Raw genomic sequence first — 14,096 nt, 5'->3', positions numbered from 1 at the left:
TACCATCGAGACAGGCATTGTAGCCCGAGCTACAGTATGCCTGTCCCGATTTTTTTAACCCCGGACTCACCTTGTAATCGGACATCGTAGATTTCGGCTCCCGCGGGGAATGGGCGTGCCTATGGAGAGGGAGGATGATTGACGGCCGGCCCTGGCACGTCACTCTCCCCGAAGACAGCCGGAGTAGGTCTCGGCTCTTCACGGCGCCTGCGCACAGGCTATGCGCAGGCGTCGTGAAGAGCCAAGCCTATTTCGGCTATTTCCGGAGAAGCGTGACGCGCCAGAGCCGGCCGTCAATCATCCTCCGTCTCCATAGGCACGCCCATTCCCCGGTATCTTCGATCTACGCGTACAAGGTGAGTACGGGGGTAAAAAATTCGGGAAAGGCATACTGTAGCTCGCGCTACAATGCCTGTCTCGATGGTAAAAGAAAAAAAAAAAGTGGTATTAAAGCATCATTTTACATGTTATACTTACCTGCTGTGTGCAATGGTTTTGCACAGAGCAGCTCTGATCCTCTTCTTTTTGGGTCCCCCCGCTGACGCTCCTTTAGAACCACTTTAACTCCTTTTTTTAAAGCGGTAGTAAAGCCGTTTTTTATTTTTTTCATCCGTGAAAAGCAAAAGCCATAATGAGCTAGTATGCACCGCATACTAGCTCATTATGAAATACTTACCTTGGAAAGAGGTTAGGGGAACTTACCTGGTCCACGCCAAGGGAGATGTCATCTTGCCTCTGCGTGTCTTCTGGGTATCGCCGCTCCGGCGCTGTGATTGGCTGGAGTGGCGATGACGCATGCGTGTGGGAGACTTCTTGGCCAGCAAGGTCTGGCGGCTGCCTGGCCTTTAGCCGAAGATCCCCCTGCGCATGCGCCGCTGCAGTCAACGGCGCATTGCGAGGGGAATATCTCCTAAACCGTACAGGTTTAGGAGATATTCTTTATACTTACAGGTAAATTTATTTTGTTATAGTATACCTTTTAAAATATTACACAGTAAGACCACAATTTTCATAAAGATAGATGCTGAGGATTATAGTTTAGTTTACACACTGAAATCAAAATTAGTTTCCTGTGGTCAAATTCATTAGCTAAAAAAAGGCTCTTGAAAAACTGAAAACACAACTTTCACTTTCACTGATTTTATTATGTGTGTGTAAAGGCTTGGTTCACATGTCTTCATGTCGGGAAAATGCGCAAAATCGCGCATGCTACCATCACGCAGAGAAAATGCTGCTCTTTAGAAATTTTGGATTAATTCTTAATGGCACACACATCAGCAAAGTGCACACACTTTCGCACGCACCAAACTGCGTGGTGCAACAGATCCATGCAGTTCGGTGCTGCGCAATTTTCCTAAATGGTTCGGGCTCTCTATCCCAGTATCGAGAGAAAACACTTAAAGTGCAACTAAAGGCAAAACTTTATTTTTTCCATTTTAGAAAGGAAGGGTTATAACACTTGTCATTTTCTTTAATTTTCTGAGTTTTATTGGGGAGCATTTTCTGTATTTTAACTGGAAAAAATATGATTTGTCTCGTTCATTTGACAATTCATTTTTCCTAGACTCTTTCCTAATTTGTTTAAAGTGGTTCTAAAACCTTAACATTTTTTACCTTAATGCATTCCTTGCATTAAAGTGATACTAAAGTCTCATTTTTTTTTTATATATAGAATCAACAAACATGTTATATTTACTCATGGCACAGGCCCTTTAGAAGCGGCACGTGCCCTTTCTTCAGTGTGCATGCGCCAATGATGTTGGCGCAATCGTATATGGTAAATATCTCCTAAACCATGCAGGTTTAGGAGATATTTCCAGTACCTACAGGTAAGCCTTATTATAGGCTTACCTGTAGGTAAAAGTGGTGTAACTAGGTTTACAACCACTTTAAGAGTAAGAACCTCTGCTATCTCCCCAAATAGCATTACTCAATTTCCCAATCCCTGGGACCCCCAAACTTGAAACTAAATTAACAATTGCTAGAGCTTAGAAACAACCTTATGTTTCATTCATCTTGGTGAAAAGGAATATCTCCTGGATTATGGCCCAGGAAAAAAAGATTTGTACTTTGCTGGACACTACTAAGAAATATGAAGCTATTTGGGAACCATGCACCAAATATATGCAACTGAAGACCACCTTCCGACTCGGCCCATGCACGATGTGAAAGGGTGAGACTCATTGGGTCGCTAAGTCTCCTTTCCTGGTCCCCATTTCCCACTTTCCTTTCTCTTTCCACTTCTCCTTATTACTCTTGACTCCATAGATCTATCCTACCGAGGGATTCTCATACTGCGAAGCAATGGCTTTATGTGTAAAACTTTAAAGTTAGTGGTATCTATACAAAGTAATTGGTTTAGATCCATGGAAATGGCTTCCATAAACGTCCGTACGTTTTAACTACTATGACGCAACTCAGTGTTATGGAAGCTTTTATATTATGAACAAATGAGGCTCTCACTATCTAGCCCCTCCCTTTCCTGGAAACTATATGGTACCACACGCATATATTCACACTCACTATAATTTCAAGCAGTAGTCTAAAAATATGTCCCCCGCTACTAGTTACACTGATTCCTTGAGTTAGTACATGTTCATACTGAATGCTGACATCTTCATATATACAGTTATCAATACCATATGAGTTTGTAGAATATAACCCGTGGGTTGGGTGTGCCTCCATGACACAGTTGGTACACATTTGCGGTATCTGGAAGTGGGGGACATTTCCCCTCCTTCGAATAGGAAGTTGATACTGTACCCACTAGCCAACTGCGTATATGACTATCACTTTGCTAAATGGTATTCTATATGTTACCTTACTATGGATTTACTCTTATAATGTATAACAGAATGTACCAATGTTTCTTTATTCTCTCTGAAAAAGTTCAATGAAAACTATGTTATGTTTTTGTCTTTGTGTCCCTTATTAACAGAAACGGACAGAATGAAAATACATTATTGGGAAGTATGGGAAAGGCTTTCAAACCTCATTAATATTGATAGATTTCCCCTAACGTGCTTTGCTTTGTTTCTTCCATTCAAAAAAAACATATTTACTTTACCATACAGGTAAATCACCACTTACATCTTTCAAACCTTTTTTCTGTCAGCTTTTCCTTCCCTAGAACAGAAGAAACGAAGCAGTAATGGAGGATGCTGTCTCTTAACTCCTCCACCTCCACCAATCTTTCCACCCCCGCCATTCTTCAGGGATCGCAGACACACAGTGAGTATCCATGTTGGAAGACGTCTATCTATATGTAGAAAGCCAGACTACATGGGAATGTCCCAGATATCACTTTCTTTCACACAATATACTGGTGTCTAAAATGCAAAAATATTGGCAGTATGTAACGCTTGAAATACCTGTCCTATTTCATACACATATATCACTATACGTATGGGTTGATTTGATGTTATACAAGTGATTAGTGAACTCTTAGTAACCAGAGAAGAAATTGCTAAATTATGTATCTGGCAACTGTCTTTATCAAAAACATCAGCATGTGCCGTAGGAGGGTGTGAGTTGAGTGACCTCGTGAAATCCGGCACCTCATCTCTTGTATTGGTAGAATGCAGAAAATGGATTTTGAGTAGGGATTATACCAGTCGCCCAAATATATATAAAATACAATTATTACTTAAAAGATATACATTTAATTACATGAATATGCAACAACAAACATAGATGTGGTGCATAAAAAAAAAATAAGCAGAGTAACTATGCAGACATTAGTACTGGCCAAAGTATCAATATACATGGAATGGTCATGATGAATGTCAAGTCCCTACATGTTTCACTAAACAATGGCTTCTTCAGGGAATTATATAGTCACAAGTGTTCAACAGTGGCTCTAATAATGATAAATACATAATCAGGATTACAATAATCAAAGAACAAAAATCGAAAAAAGAAAATATAATGTACTATAGCAAAAAATGAAATCAGGTGTCATGGCTCATAGACTCTCCCACCCCACAGGTCCCACCCAACTTACCAAAGGGGCACAAGGTGCCTACAACTGGGCGGTCAAACAACCATGACCAAAGGGGGTTCTGTTCGTGTGACCACAGGGGGCATACAGGGGCCAGGTTATATAGAATTCAAGGAAAAGGAGAAGAAAGTATAGTATGGCCTCAGTTATACTTACATATACTCTGCTATAGAAAGGTATGGGTACCTCTGTGGTCACACGAACAGAACCCCCCTTTGTCGTGGTTGTTGCACCGCCCAGTTGTATGCACCCTGTGGGGGGCGATTTGGTACGTTGGGTGGGACCTGTGGGGTGGGAAAGCCTATGAGGGGCACCTTGTGAACAAAAGTTGGGTAGAACCTGTGGGGTGGGAGAGTCTATGAGCCATGATACTCTATTTGATTTTTGCTATAGTACATTATATTTTCTTTTTTCGATTATTGTTCTTTGATTATTGTAATGCTGATTATGTATTTATAAGGGCTGTTACTGATTAAAATTTTCGTGTTCGATTAATCGTTTTTTTTTTTTTTAATCAACTAATTTCGATTAATTATAACGCACATACAGACCCAACTACTTTTAGCTGATCTTCTTGCATTGCAACTCTGCATTAGTCAGTGGTAAATGTGGTATACACTATATACAATCACTTGACACTAGTTAGTTTCCACAATCCATGACTTAACTTCACAGTTCACACAAATACGTTTTAAATTCAAACTGTAGCACTGATGCAAGTAATTTTTTCGTATTAAACTTTAAGAAAGTTAGTTTAACTTTAATTATAAAAAGTATCTAGTATATTGACTGTCAGTCATTTTATAGTAGGCAAGTAGGCATCACTTTAGCCAGTCACACAGACATACCAGAGTGTTTACATTTTCTGGAAGCAGACATGATCACATTTTATTGACAATAAACCCTGAAGAACTGAACAGTCTTTCGCACGGAACAGATGTTGCCGATACACAAAGAGTTGTCTGCACAAAACTGCTTAGGACAGGAAAACAATGGCTATTTTTGCCCCCTTCCCCTGATGGAGCCTGATGCATCCTCCTGCTTCACAGATGCAAAGGTACCTTAATCCAATGGGCGCAGTTTGCTCGCATTCAGCAGGTTAAGTCTCACTGTCCAGGCTGTCCGGTGACGTCAAGAAATTTGATCGATCAAAAGAATTTTGATCGATCAAAAAAATAAAAATTAATCGAGGAAATAATCTTTAATTTCTCCAGCCCTAGTATTTATCATTATTAGAGCCATTGTTGAACACTGGTGACTATATAATCCCCTGAAGAAGCCATTGTTTGGTGAAACATTTGTTGCAGCATTAGCATCTTAGTGTTACATATAAGAACTACCTGAATTTGTTGCACCCATTGGAAGATAACTATTGCATGACTTTTATAAATTTGGCACAGAACTATTTACGTTCTTTATTGAAATGATCAGGGTGTTAACAGTTTCCATTTATATTTATTCCAAGCATCACATTTACTTAAAATGTACTTAAAATAAAGCTTTTAAAAAGAAAGGGGATTATCAGTATTGTTTTGGGACTACTAACTTCAAAGGTTTAAAAAGAGTGCTGGTAACCAGTACTGTTTATACACTAATTCAAGACCACGTTGCAAAAATGAATAGACCCCAATAAATGTCCTTAGGCGCAAAGCTAAATTTTACACAACAAAATCCGAAATGACAAGAATTGAATTACAGGTAAGTCAAGTTTTTCATTAAACAGGTATCAAGCAGACAGTTGATTATAAAAGGGTGTCACTTAACAAAAAAAACTCCTTCCAATTTTATGCTGTCAGCAATGGCACCACATTGAAGAGAAGTGTCACAAAACCTAATGCCGCGTACACACGATCATTTTTCGACATGAAAAAAACGACATTTTAAAAAAATGTCATTTAAAATGATCGTGTGTGGGCTTCACATCATTTTTCGGGTTCTGAAAAACGACAATTTTTTTTTCCGAACATGCTGCATTTTTTAACGATGTTTTAAACTATGTAGTTTTTTTCGGGTTGTAGAAAATGATTGTGTGTGTGGGCTAAAACGACGTTAAAAACCCGCGCATGCTCAGAAGCAAGTTATGAGACGGGAGCGCTCGTTCTGGTAAAACTACTATTAGTAATGGAGTAAGCACATTCATCACGCTGTAACAGACAGAAAAGCGCGAATCGTCTTTTACTAACGGGAAATCAGCTAAAGCAGCCCCACGAAAAATTATTGTGTGTACGCGGCATAATGCCTCGTACACACGATCGGGTTTCCCGGCGGACTTTTTACAGCTGGCAAACCCGGGGGGAAAGCCGAGAACCGTCTCGTCAGCTTTTTCCCCTCCACACGGCCGGTTTTCCTGGCAGGAAAACTGCCATGAGAGCTTTGGCTAGGGAAACCCGGCCGTGTGTATGCTCCCCCGCAGGCTTTCCCCATAGGAAAACTGCTGGGTTAAAAACTACCGGGGATCCCGGCGGGAAAAAGGGAAACATGTTCGAATTTTTCCCTGCGGTTTTCCTGTCGGGAAAACTGCCATGGAGCATACACAAGCATACACACGCCCAGTTTTCCCAGTTTTTCAACATGACAATGATCCAAAACACACATCTGAGGCCACTGTTGCATTTCTGAAGAACAGGGTGGACATGATTCAATGGCCAAGTATGTCTCCTGATCTGAGCCCAATCGAACACCTATGGGGAATTCTGAAGAAACAAGTTGAGAATCACATGCCATTCAGCATCCAGGCTCTAAAAGAGGACACTCTTGAAAAATGGAAAAAGATAATGTTGCAATATGTCGCCAACTTGTTAATTCCATGCCTAGAAGACTTGGTGCTGTCCTTAAAAATCAAGGTCATACAAAATACTAGATGTAGTAGTTTTTGTTGTGGTATGTATTCATTTTTGCATCAAATTATTTGAGCAAAACTGAAGATTTTGTAATCTAAGTTATATTATTAACCTTACTTTCATGTAATGCGTTAAACAAATGTTCTCTGAGGCCCCATACACACGGGAGGATTTATCCGCGGATACGGTCCAGCGGACCGTTTCCGCGGATAAATCCTCTCGAGGATTTCAGCAGATTTTAATGCGATGGAGTGTACTCACCATCGCATTGAAATCCGCGCCTAAATCCTCTGGCGATGACGTGTCGCGCCGTCGCCGCGATTATGACGCGGCGACGGGCGCGACGCTGTCATATAAGGAATTCCACGCATGCGTTGAATCATTGCGACGCATGCGGGGGATCCCTTCGGACGGATGGATTCGGTGAGTCTGTACAGACCAGCGGATCCATCCGTTGGGATGGACTTCAGCAGATGGATATGTTGTGCATGTCAGCAAATATCCATCTGCTGGAAATCCATGCCAGGGGAGATTTATCCGCGGAAAAAGATCCGCTGGCGTGTACACACCATAGGATCTATCCGCTGAAACCCATTTGCTGGTATTTATCTGCGGATGGATTCTATGGTGTGTATGGGGCCTCAGACTCAGTTTTGTCGGAATTTGGGAATTTGGGCCTTCAGCCGCTTGATTGTTCCCCCCTCCTGCCGCCCTCCAGTGCTTTTACCGACTCGCCCGTGTTGTCTGTGAGCCAGTGAATGAATCGGCCAATGGCAGCCGTTTACCATAAAGCTGACCGAGGACCAGATGGTTAGGATGTCACTTCCGGCTTGGGCAGATGTAAACATTGCCCTTTTTTCTGCTGGATAGCCGAGGTCGTTTTTTTTTTTCTGATGTCAGGCTTTCCAGCCTAGAGGCAAGATCTGGGGACTTATAGACCCCAGATCTCACTCTAAAGAGGACCTGTAATGCCCTAGTCCTAATACAAAGAATGTTTACATTCCTTGTAATAGAAATAAAAGTGATCAGCAGATTTTTATCAAGAATGTCTTGGTATATTTTTCCATTCATCCTTCCTACAATCCCATGAAGTTTGCCAGTACCGTATGCTGAAAAACAGCCCCACACCATGTTGTACCCACCTCCAAACTTCACTGTTGGTATGGTGTTTTTGGGGTGATGTGCAGTGCCATTTGACCTCCAAACATGGTGTGTATTATGGCATCCAAAGAGTTATCTGTACAGACTATATTCTCCAGTATTCCACAGGCTTGTCTAAATGTTGTGCAGAAAACTTTAAACAAGGTTCAACATTCTCAGAAATGGAGTCTTGCATGGTGAGCATACATGCCATGGTGGTTGAGTGCATTACTTATTGTTTTCTTTGAAACAACTATTCCTGTTAATTCCAGGTCTTTCTGAAGCTCTCCCCAAGTGGTCCATGGTTCTTGGACAACTCTTCTGATAATTCTTTTTACTCCTCTGTTAGAAATCTTGCTGGGAGCAGCTGGTCATGTCAGGTTTATGGTGAAATTATGTTCTTTCCACTTCCTAATTATGGCCCCATCAGTGCTCACTGGAACATTCAAAAGTTTAGAAATCCTTCTGTAACCAATGTCATCAGTATGTTTTGCAACAATAAGGTTGTGAAGGTCTTGAGAGAGCTTTTACCCATCATGAGATGTTTCTTGAATGACACCTTGGTAATGAGACACCTTTTTACAGGCCAACAGTTGAGACTGAACCAACTGATATTCATTTGAACTGACAAGGGAAAGGATTGCATTCTAATTACTGATAGATTCCAGCTGGTATCATGGCTTTACATGCTTTTTCCCTGTCGCATTCCACTTTATTACACATATATATATATATATATATATATATATATATTCTGTGTATGTGTGTGTGTGTGTATGTATGTATGTATGTATGTATGTATGTATATATATATATATAAAATATACACACAATTTATTTATTATATTCTCAGGTTTGCAGACTTTTTGGCATTGCTTTTCAAGATGAATAATAACCCACAAATTACCAGATTTGTAGGGAGATTTGATATTTGCAGGAAATGTTGTATTGGAATCATTGAACAGATATTCTTTCCCCTATGATTTCTAATACTTCTTCTCTAAAAGGATTTCCTTTCTGTCCTTGAAAACAATTGCTCAGCAGAAATCTGTCACTGAAGGTTGAAACCAATCTAGCTTATAGAACCTGGTGGATTTTATTAACTGTACGTGCAGTCTTTACTGATTGCTCCAAAAGCCGATATTCCATATGGAGGTTACAGAAAAATTAAACTACTCTCCAGGGTTGATTGAATTTTTAGCTTTAGTATTTACCAGCAGAATGTAGTCTTGTGTTGTCATTTCACTGATAGGCAATACATCATTCATATGACAACATTGCAGAAACCCATCAACCGTTGTACAAGCACCCTCTTTCTGTATTTAAAATATACAAAACCAATGGAAAAAAATATAAGGTATGCTGTATATCTTGTTACATGTTTGACAGATAACCATACAGTGATATAAATTCTTATATAGACTAACCCACTATAGTATATAACAAGAAGACTGCTGATCAGAAAGGCTGAAGCTGTTATAGCTCCAAAGAGTGGGCCAATTCAATATTGAACCCTACGGACTAGGACTGAGTGGGATGCCAATAAAGGTCATGTGCGTGTAAAGGCAGGTGTCCCAATACTTTTGGTAATATACTGTATATCTGAATGTAACTATTGTAAGATGTAAATATATTGTTTTTATTTTCTCAAAAGATGCATGACCTGGACTACACAAACTCACCTCTAGAACAAAACCCAACAATACCTTTATGTGTACCAGGCCCACCGGGACCAGAAGGCCCTCCAGGCCCACAGGTTAGTAGAATATGGTGGTAAAAACTAAATGTCATAACTTTGGCAAAAAAAGTTTAATTGTTCATTTGTTTTCAGTTTCTTAATGTTTGTCAGCATAAAAAGAGCTGCATAAGATGCAACCTGGCATGATCTTGTGTCGAAGTACAGGAAAAGCAGGATATAAAAATTCAGTAAATTAATACATTTATTTATCTGCAACTAAATTGACTATTGCGAAAGCTTGGAAAACCCCTCACTCTCAGCTTCGAAGCTGTTAAAAATCGTCTGAACGATATTATGGTCAATGAGAAATTGACAGCCATATTATCAGATACCCATAAAAACTGTATTTGGGTTTGGCAACTTTGGATTGTTTACTCTCGATTCGACAATACTCTTCTGTCGATCTAGTGATCCCCCATCGCGGACTCCCTGGGATTCCTTTTCTTCTTCCCCCTCTTTCTATTCTTTCCTTTTTCTGCCTCCCTTTTTCCGCTACTCCTGCCTTCTTATTTCTGGTTAACTTACATTATCTGGGTGCCAGGCATTGCCCTGATTGGACGGTTGCAACTTGTGTATTTACTGTTTATGCTTATAGAACAAGTCTTTGGTAATATTAATATTTGATTGTTTGATGTCTATGTGTATCCCGACACAAGGTCAGATATTTCTGCAATACCAAATCTTATACATTGTCTTGGTTCTGAAATTTTTCTACTTTTTATTTTTCCTTCTTTTTTTTTATTATATATACTGTAAGACTTTGTGCCTTGGTTATGCAAGCCTTTCCAGTCTGTGCATGATTAGTTTGCATTGTAATTGTCCAATTATTGGCTGTTTGTTTGACTGAACATTAATAAAAGAAGACATTTATTTATACACTCAATGTATATGTTAGCTATAATTTTCTGATAATTGTAGCTTGTTTGCCTTCACATCACTTTGAACCTAATCAATAACTTAGTCAGAGAGCCTAAAACTCATATTTGGTTATTCTGATATTGAATTTAAAGTGTAAGTTCACCTTTACAGAAAATCTGTAAGGTGAACTTACACTGGACCCTCTCCCCATCCCCTCTGGTCCCGCTGATATTGAGTGTCGTGATCTCCCGCTGTGGCACATCGTATAGGCGCTTTACCGGTCTGGGGATTTGAAATCACAGCAGATTTCTCTCCTCTTCTCCCCCACTGACAGGACGAGCTATGCAGGTTCTGATTGGTTGGCGCCGACCAATTAGAATGCCTCCTATAGGTACATTTATAAAGTACGTTTAGAAGATTAGGCCATGGGGATTTCATATCCCTGAACCGGTAAAGCGGCTATACAATGTACCCCATAGCCATTCACATAGGGGGGGTGGGATCTGGGGGCCCCCTTGTCAAAGGAGGCTTCCATATTCCGATAAACCCCCCACCCACAGACCCCGAAAACCACTGGCCAGGGTTGTTGGGAAGTGGCCCTTGTCCCCATCAACACTGGGACAAGGTGCTTTGGGGTGGGGGCGCAGAGCACCCATTACCCCATGTTGAGGGCATGTGGTCTGGTATGGTTCAGGAGGGGGGGTGCTTGCTTGTCCCCTCCCCTTCCTGACCTCCTGGGCTGCATGCTTGCATAAGGGTCTGGTATGGATTTAAGGGGGGGACCCCACGCCATTTTTTTTATTTTGGCATGGGGATGTCATCTCCAAATCCAAATCCAAATCCATACCAGACCGTTTTTTCGTGAATTTTTTTAGCTGGCAATTTTTTTTTTTACATTCAGCTATCAGGGGGAAGCCCCCTGACAGCTGATGACTTATCCGGTGCTAAGGATGTGATTTTTGACTTCCCAACCCGCTCCTTAGCAACCAGCTATACAGGGAGTGCAGAATTATTAGGCAAGTTGTATTTTTGAGGATTAATTTTATTATTGAACAACAACCATGTTCTCAATGAACCCAAAAAACTCATTAATATCAAAGCTGAATATTTTTGGAAGTAGTTTTTAGTTTTCGCTATTTTAGGGGGATATCTGTGTGTGCAGGTGACTATTACTGTGCATAATTATTAGGCAACTTAACAAAAAAAAATATATACCCATTTCAATTATTTATTTTTACCAGTGAAACCAATATAACATCTCAAGATTCACAAATATACATTTCTGACATTCAAAAACAAAACAAAAACAAATCAGTGACCAATATAGACACCTTTCTTTGCAAGGACACTCAAAAGCCTGCCATCCATGGATTCTGTCAGTGTTTTGATCTGTTCACCATCAACATTGCGTGCAGCAGCAACCGCAGCCTCCCAGACACTGTTCAGAGAGGTGTACTGTTTTCCCTCCTTGTAAATCTCACATTTGATGATGGACCACAGGTTCTCAATTGGGTTCAGATCAGGTGAACAAGGAGGCCATGTCATTAGTTTTTCTTCTTTTATACCCTTTCTTGCCAGCCACGCTGTGGAGTACTTGGACGCGTGTGATGGAGCATTGTCCTGCATGAAAATCATGTTTTTCTTGAAGGATGCAGACTTCTTCCTGTACCACTGCTTGAAGAAGGTGTCTTCCAGAAACTGGCAGTAGGACTGGGAGTTGAGCTTGACTCCATCCTCAACCCGAAAAGGCCCCACAAGCTCATCTTTGATGATACCAGCCCAAACCAGTACTCCACCTCCACCTTGCTGGCGTCTGAGTCGGACTGGAGCTCTCTGCCCTTTACCAATCCAGCCACGGGCCCATCCATCTGGCCCATCAAGACTCACTCTCATTTCAGCAGTCCATAAAACCTTAGAAAAATCATTCTTGAGATATTTCTTGGCCCAGTCTTGACGTTTCAGCGTGTGTGTCTTGTTCAGTGGTGGTCGTCTTTCAGCCTTTCTTACCTTGGCCATGTCTCTGAGTATTGCACACCTTGTGCTTTTGGGCACTCCAGTGATGTTGCAGCTCTGAAATATGGCCAAACTGGTGGCAAGTGGCATCTTGGCAGCTGCACGCTTGACTTTTCTCAGTTCATGGGCAGTTATTTTGCGCCTTGGTTTTTCCACACGCTTCTTGCGACCCTGTTGACTATTTTGAATGAAACGCTTGACTGTTCGATGATCACGCTTCAGAAGCTTTGCAATTTTAAGAGTGCTGCATCCCTCTGCAAGATATCTCACTATTTTTGACTTTTTTGAGCCTGTCAAGTCCTTCTTTTGACCCATTTTGCCAAAGGAAAGGAAGTTGACTAATAATTATGCACACCGGATATAGGGTGTTGATGTCATTAGACCACACACCTTCTCATTACAGAGATGTACATCACCTAATATGCTTAATTGGTAGTAGGCTTTCGAGCCTATACAGCTTGGAGTAAGACAACATGCATAAAGAGGATGATGTGGTCAAAATACTAGATTGCCTAATAATTCTGCACTCCCTGTATACAGTGAATGTAAAAATAAAAATGCAAAATGCAAATTGTGACAAAATCACGTTAAAATCGTTCCATAGGAAAAAAATTCACAGCATTTCTGCAAAATGCAAAAAGTATCAAAAACCGCATTAATGTGAATCAAGCCTTAGAAGTGCTTTCACTTGTGTTGGAAAGATATCCAGGCTCTCACTTCCTGTTGAGTCAACAGGACAGGAAATCCCCCTAATGAGACACGTATGTCTGACTCCAAGAGAATGAAAACGGATAAAACTCAGCACTATTTTATCCAAAATTAAATTAGTTTGGCTTCAGATATACAGTACTTTAATGAAACAGTTCCCACTACTGACCATAGAGTTTTGATTTATTTTTATGCTACTAATATTTATTGTTTTATTTTCATCTTCAGGGCCCACAAGGTTTGCCTGGAACAGTTGGACCAAAAGGAGAAAAAGTATGTTTAATTTTGAGCATATCTGATGTCTATGAATAGGGATGCTAAATTATTTATTCATTCTACTTAGGGATGCTTGATAACATCTTTCTTTCATGTGTGATGATTGAAGTCTTTAAAGCATTAATAAACCCAAAAACAAACATTTGTTATATTGCAGCTTACCAATTCTTAGATGTGGTGACTACATTTGTTTTCTTTTTTAGGCTCTTCTGCATTAGTTATCACTGACAGGGATGCTTGCAATGATCAGCGAGAATAAAACAGTTTTCTGTGTAACTGCTTATAAAGTGTTAGCTGGCTTCAATTTATTAGTGTATTTAAATCTGCTAGTATATCTAACACGCCCCTCCCCCAGACTTACAATGCTGCTTTGCAAATGTGTAAAGTCATGATTTTTTGGTAAATATGCCTTAAGCCGCGTAGTGGATGCCCGCTAACAGTCGCTGCCATGGATCTGAAATTACAGATGCTCTTTAAATGTAAGGACTCATTCTTACTGGTAGTTAGAATCTTTAATATTTGC

At 40.4% G+C, this 14,096-nt stretch overlaps 1 protein-coding gene across 5 annotated transcripts in view; it reads left to right on the top strand.

Annotated features, from left to right (window-relative positions):
* Nucleotides 1-14,096, top strand: part of COLQ (collagen like tail subunit of asymmetric acetylcholinesterase) — a 108,660-nt gene that overhangs the window by 45,547 nt on the left and 49,017 nt on the right. For all 5 annotated transcript variants that reach the window (XR_005749406.1, XM_040352942.1, XM_040352944.1 and 2 more), the window contains exons 2-4: nt 3,116-3,231; nt 9,635-9,736; nt 13,526-13,570. Coding sequence is in view for 4 of the 5 variants with exons in the window: in XM_040352942.1 (XP_040208876.1) it covers nt 3,116-3,231; nt 9,635-9,736; nt 13,526-13,570 (263 nt within the window). In the remaining variant the exon portion in view is untranslated. The remainder of the gene's footprint in view (nt 1-3,115; nt 3,232-9,634; nt 9,737-13,525; nt 13,571-14,096) is intronic.

This window comes from Rana temporaria, chromosome 5, assembly GCF_905171775.1.
Source record: "Rana temporaria chromosome 5, aRanTem1.1, whole genome shotgun sequence".
NCBI classification, from domain to species: Eukaryota; Metazoa; Chordata; class Amphibia; order Anura; family Ranidae; genus Rana; species Rana temporaria.
This window is presented reverse-complemented; position numbering and strand designations above follow the sequence as displayed.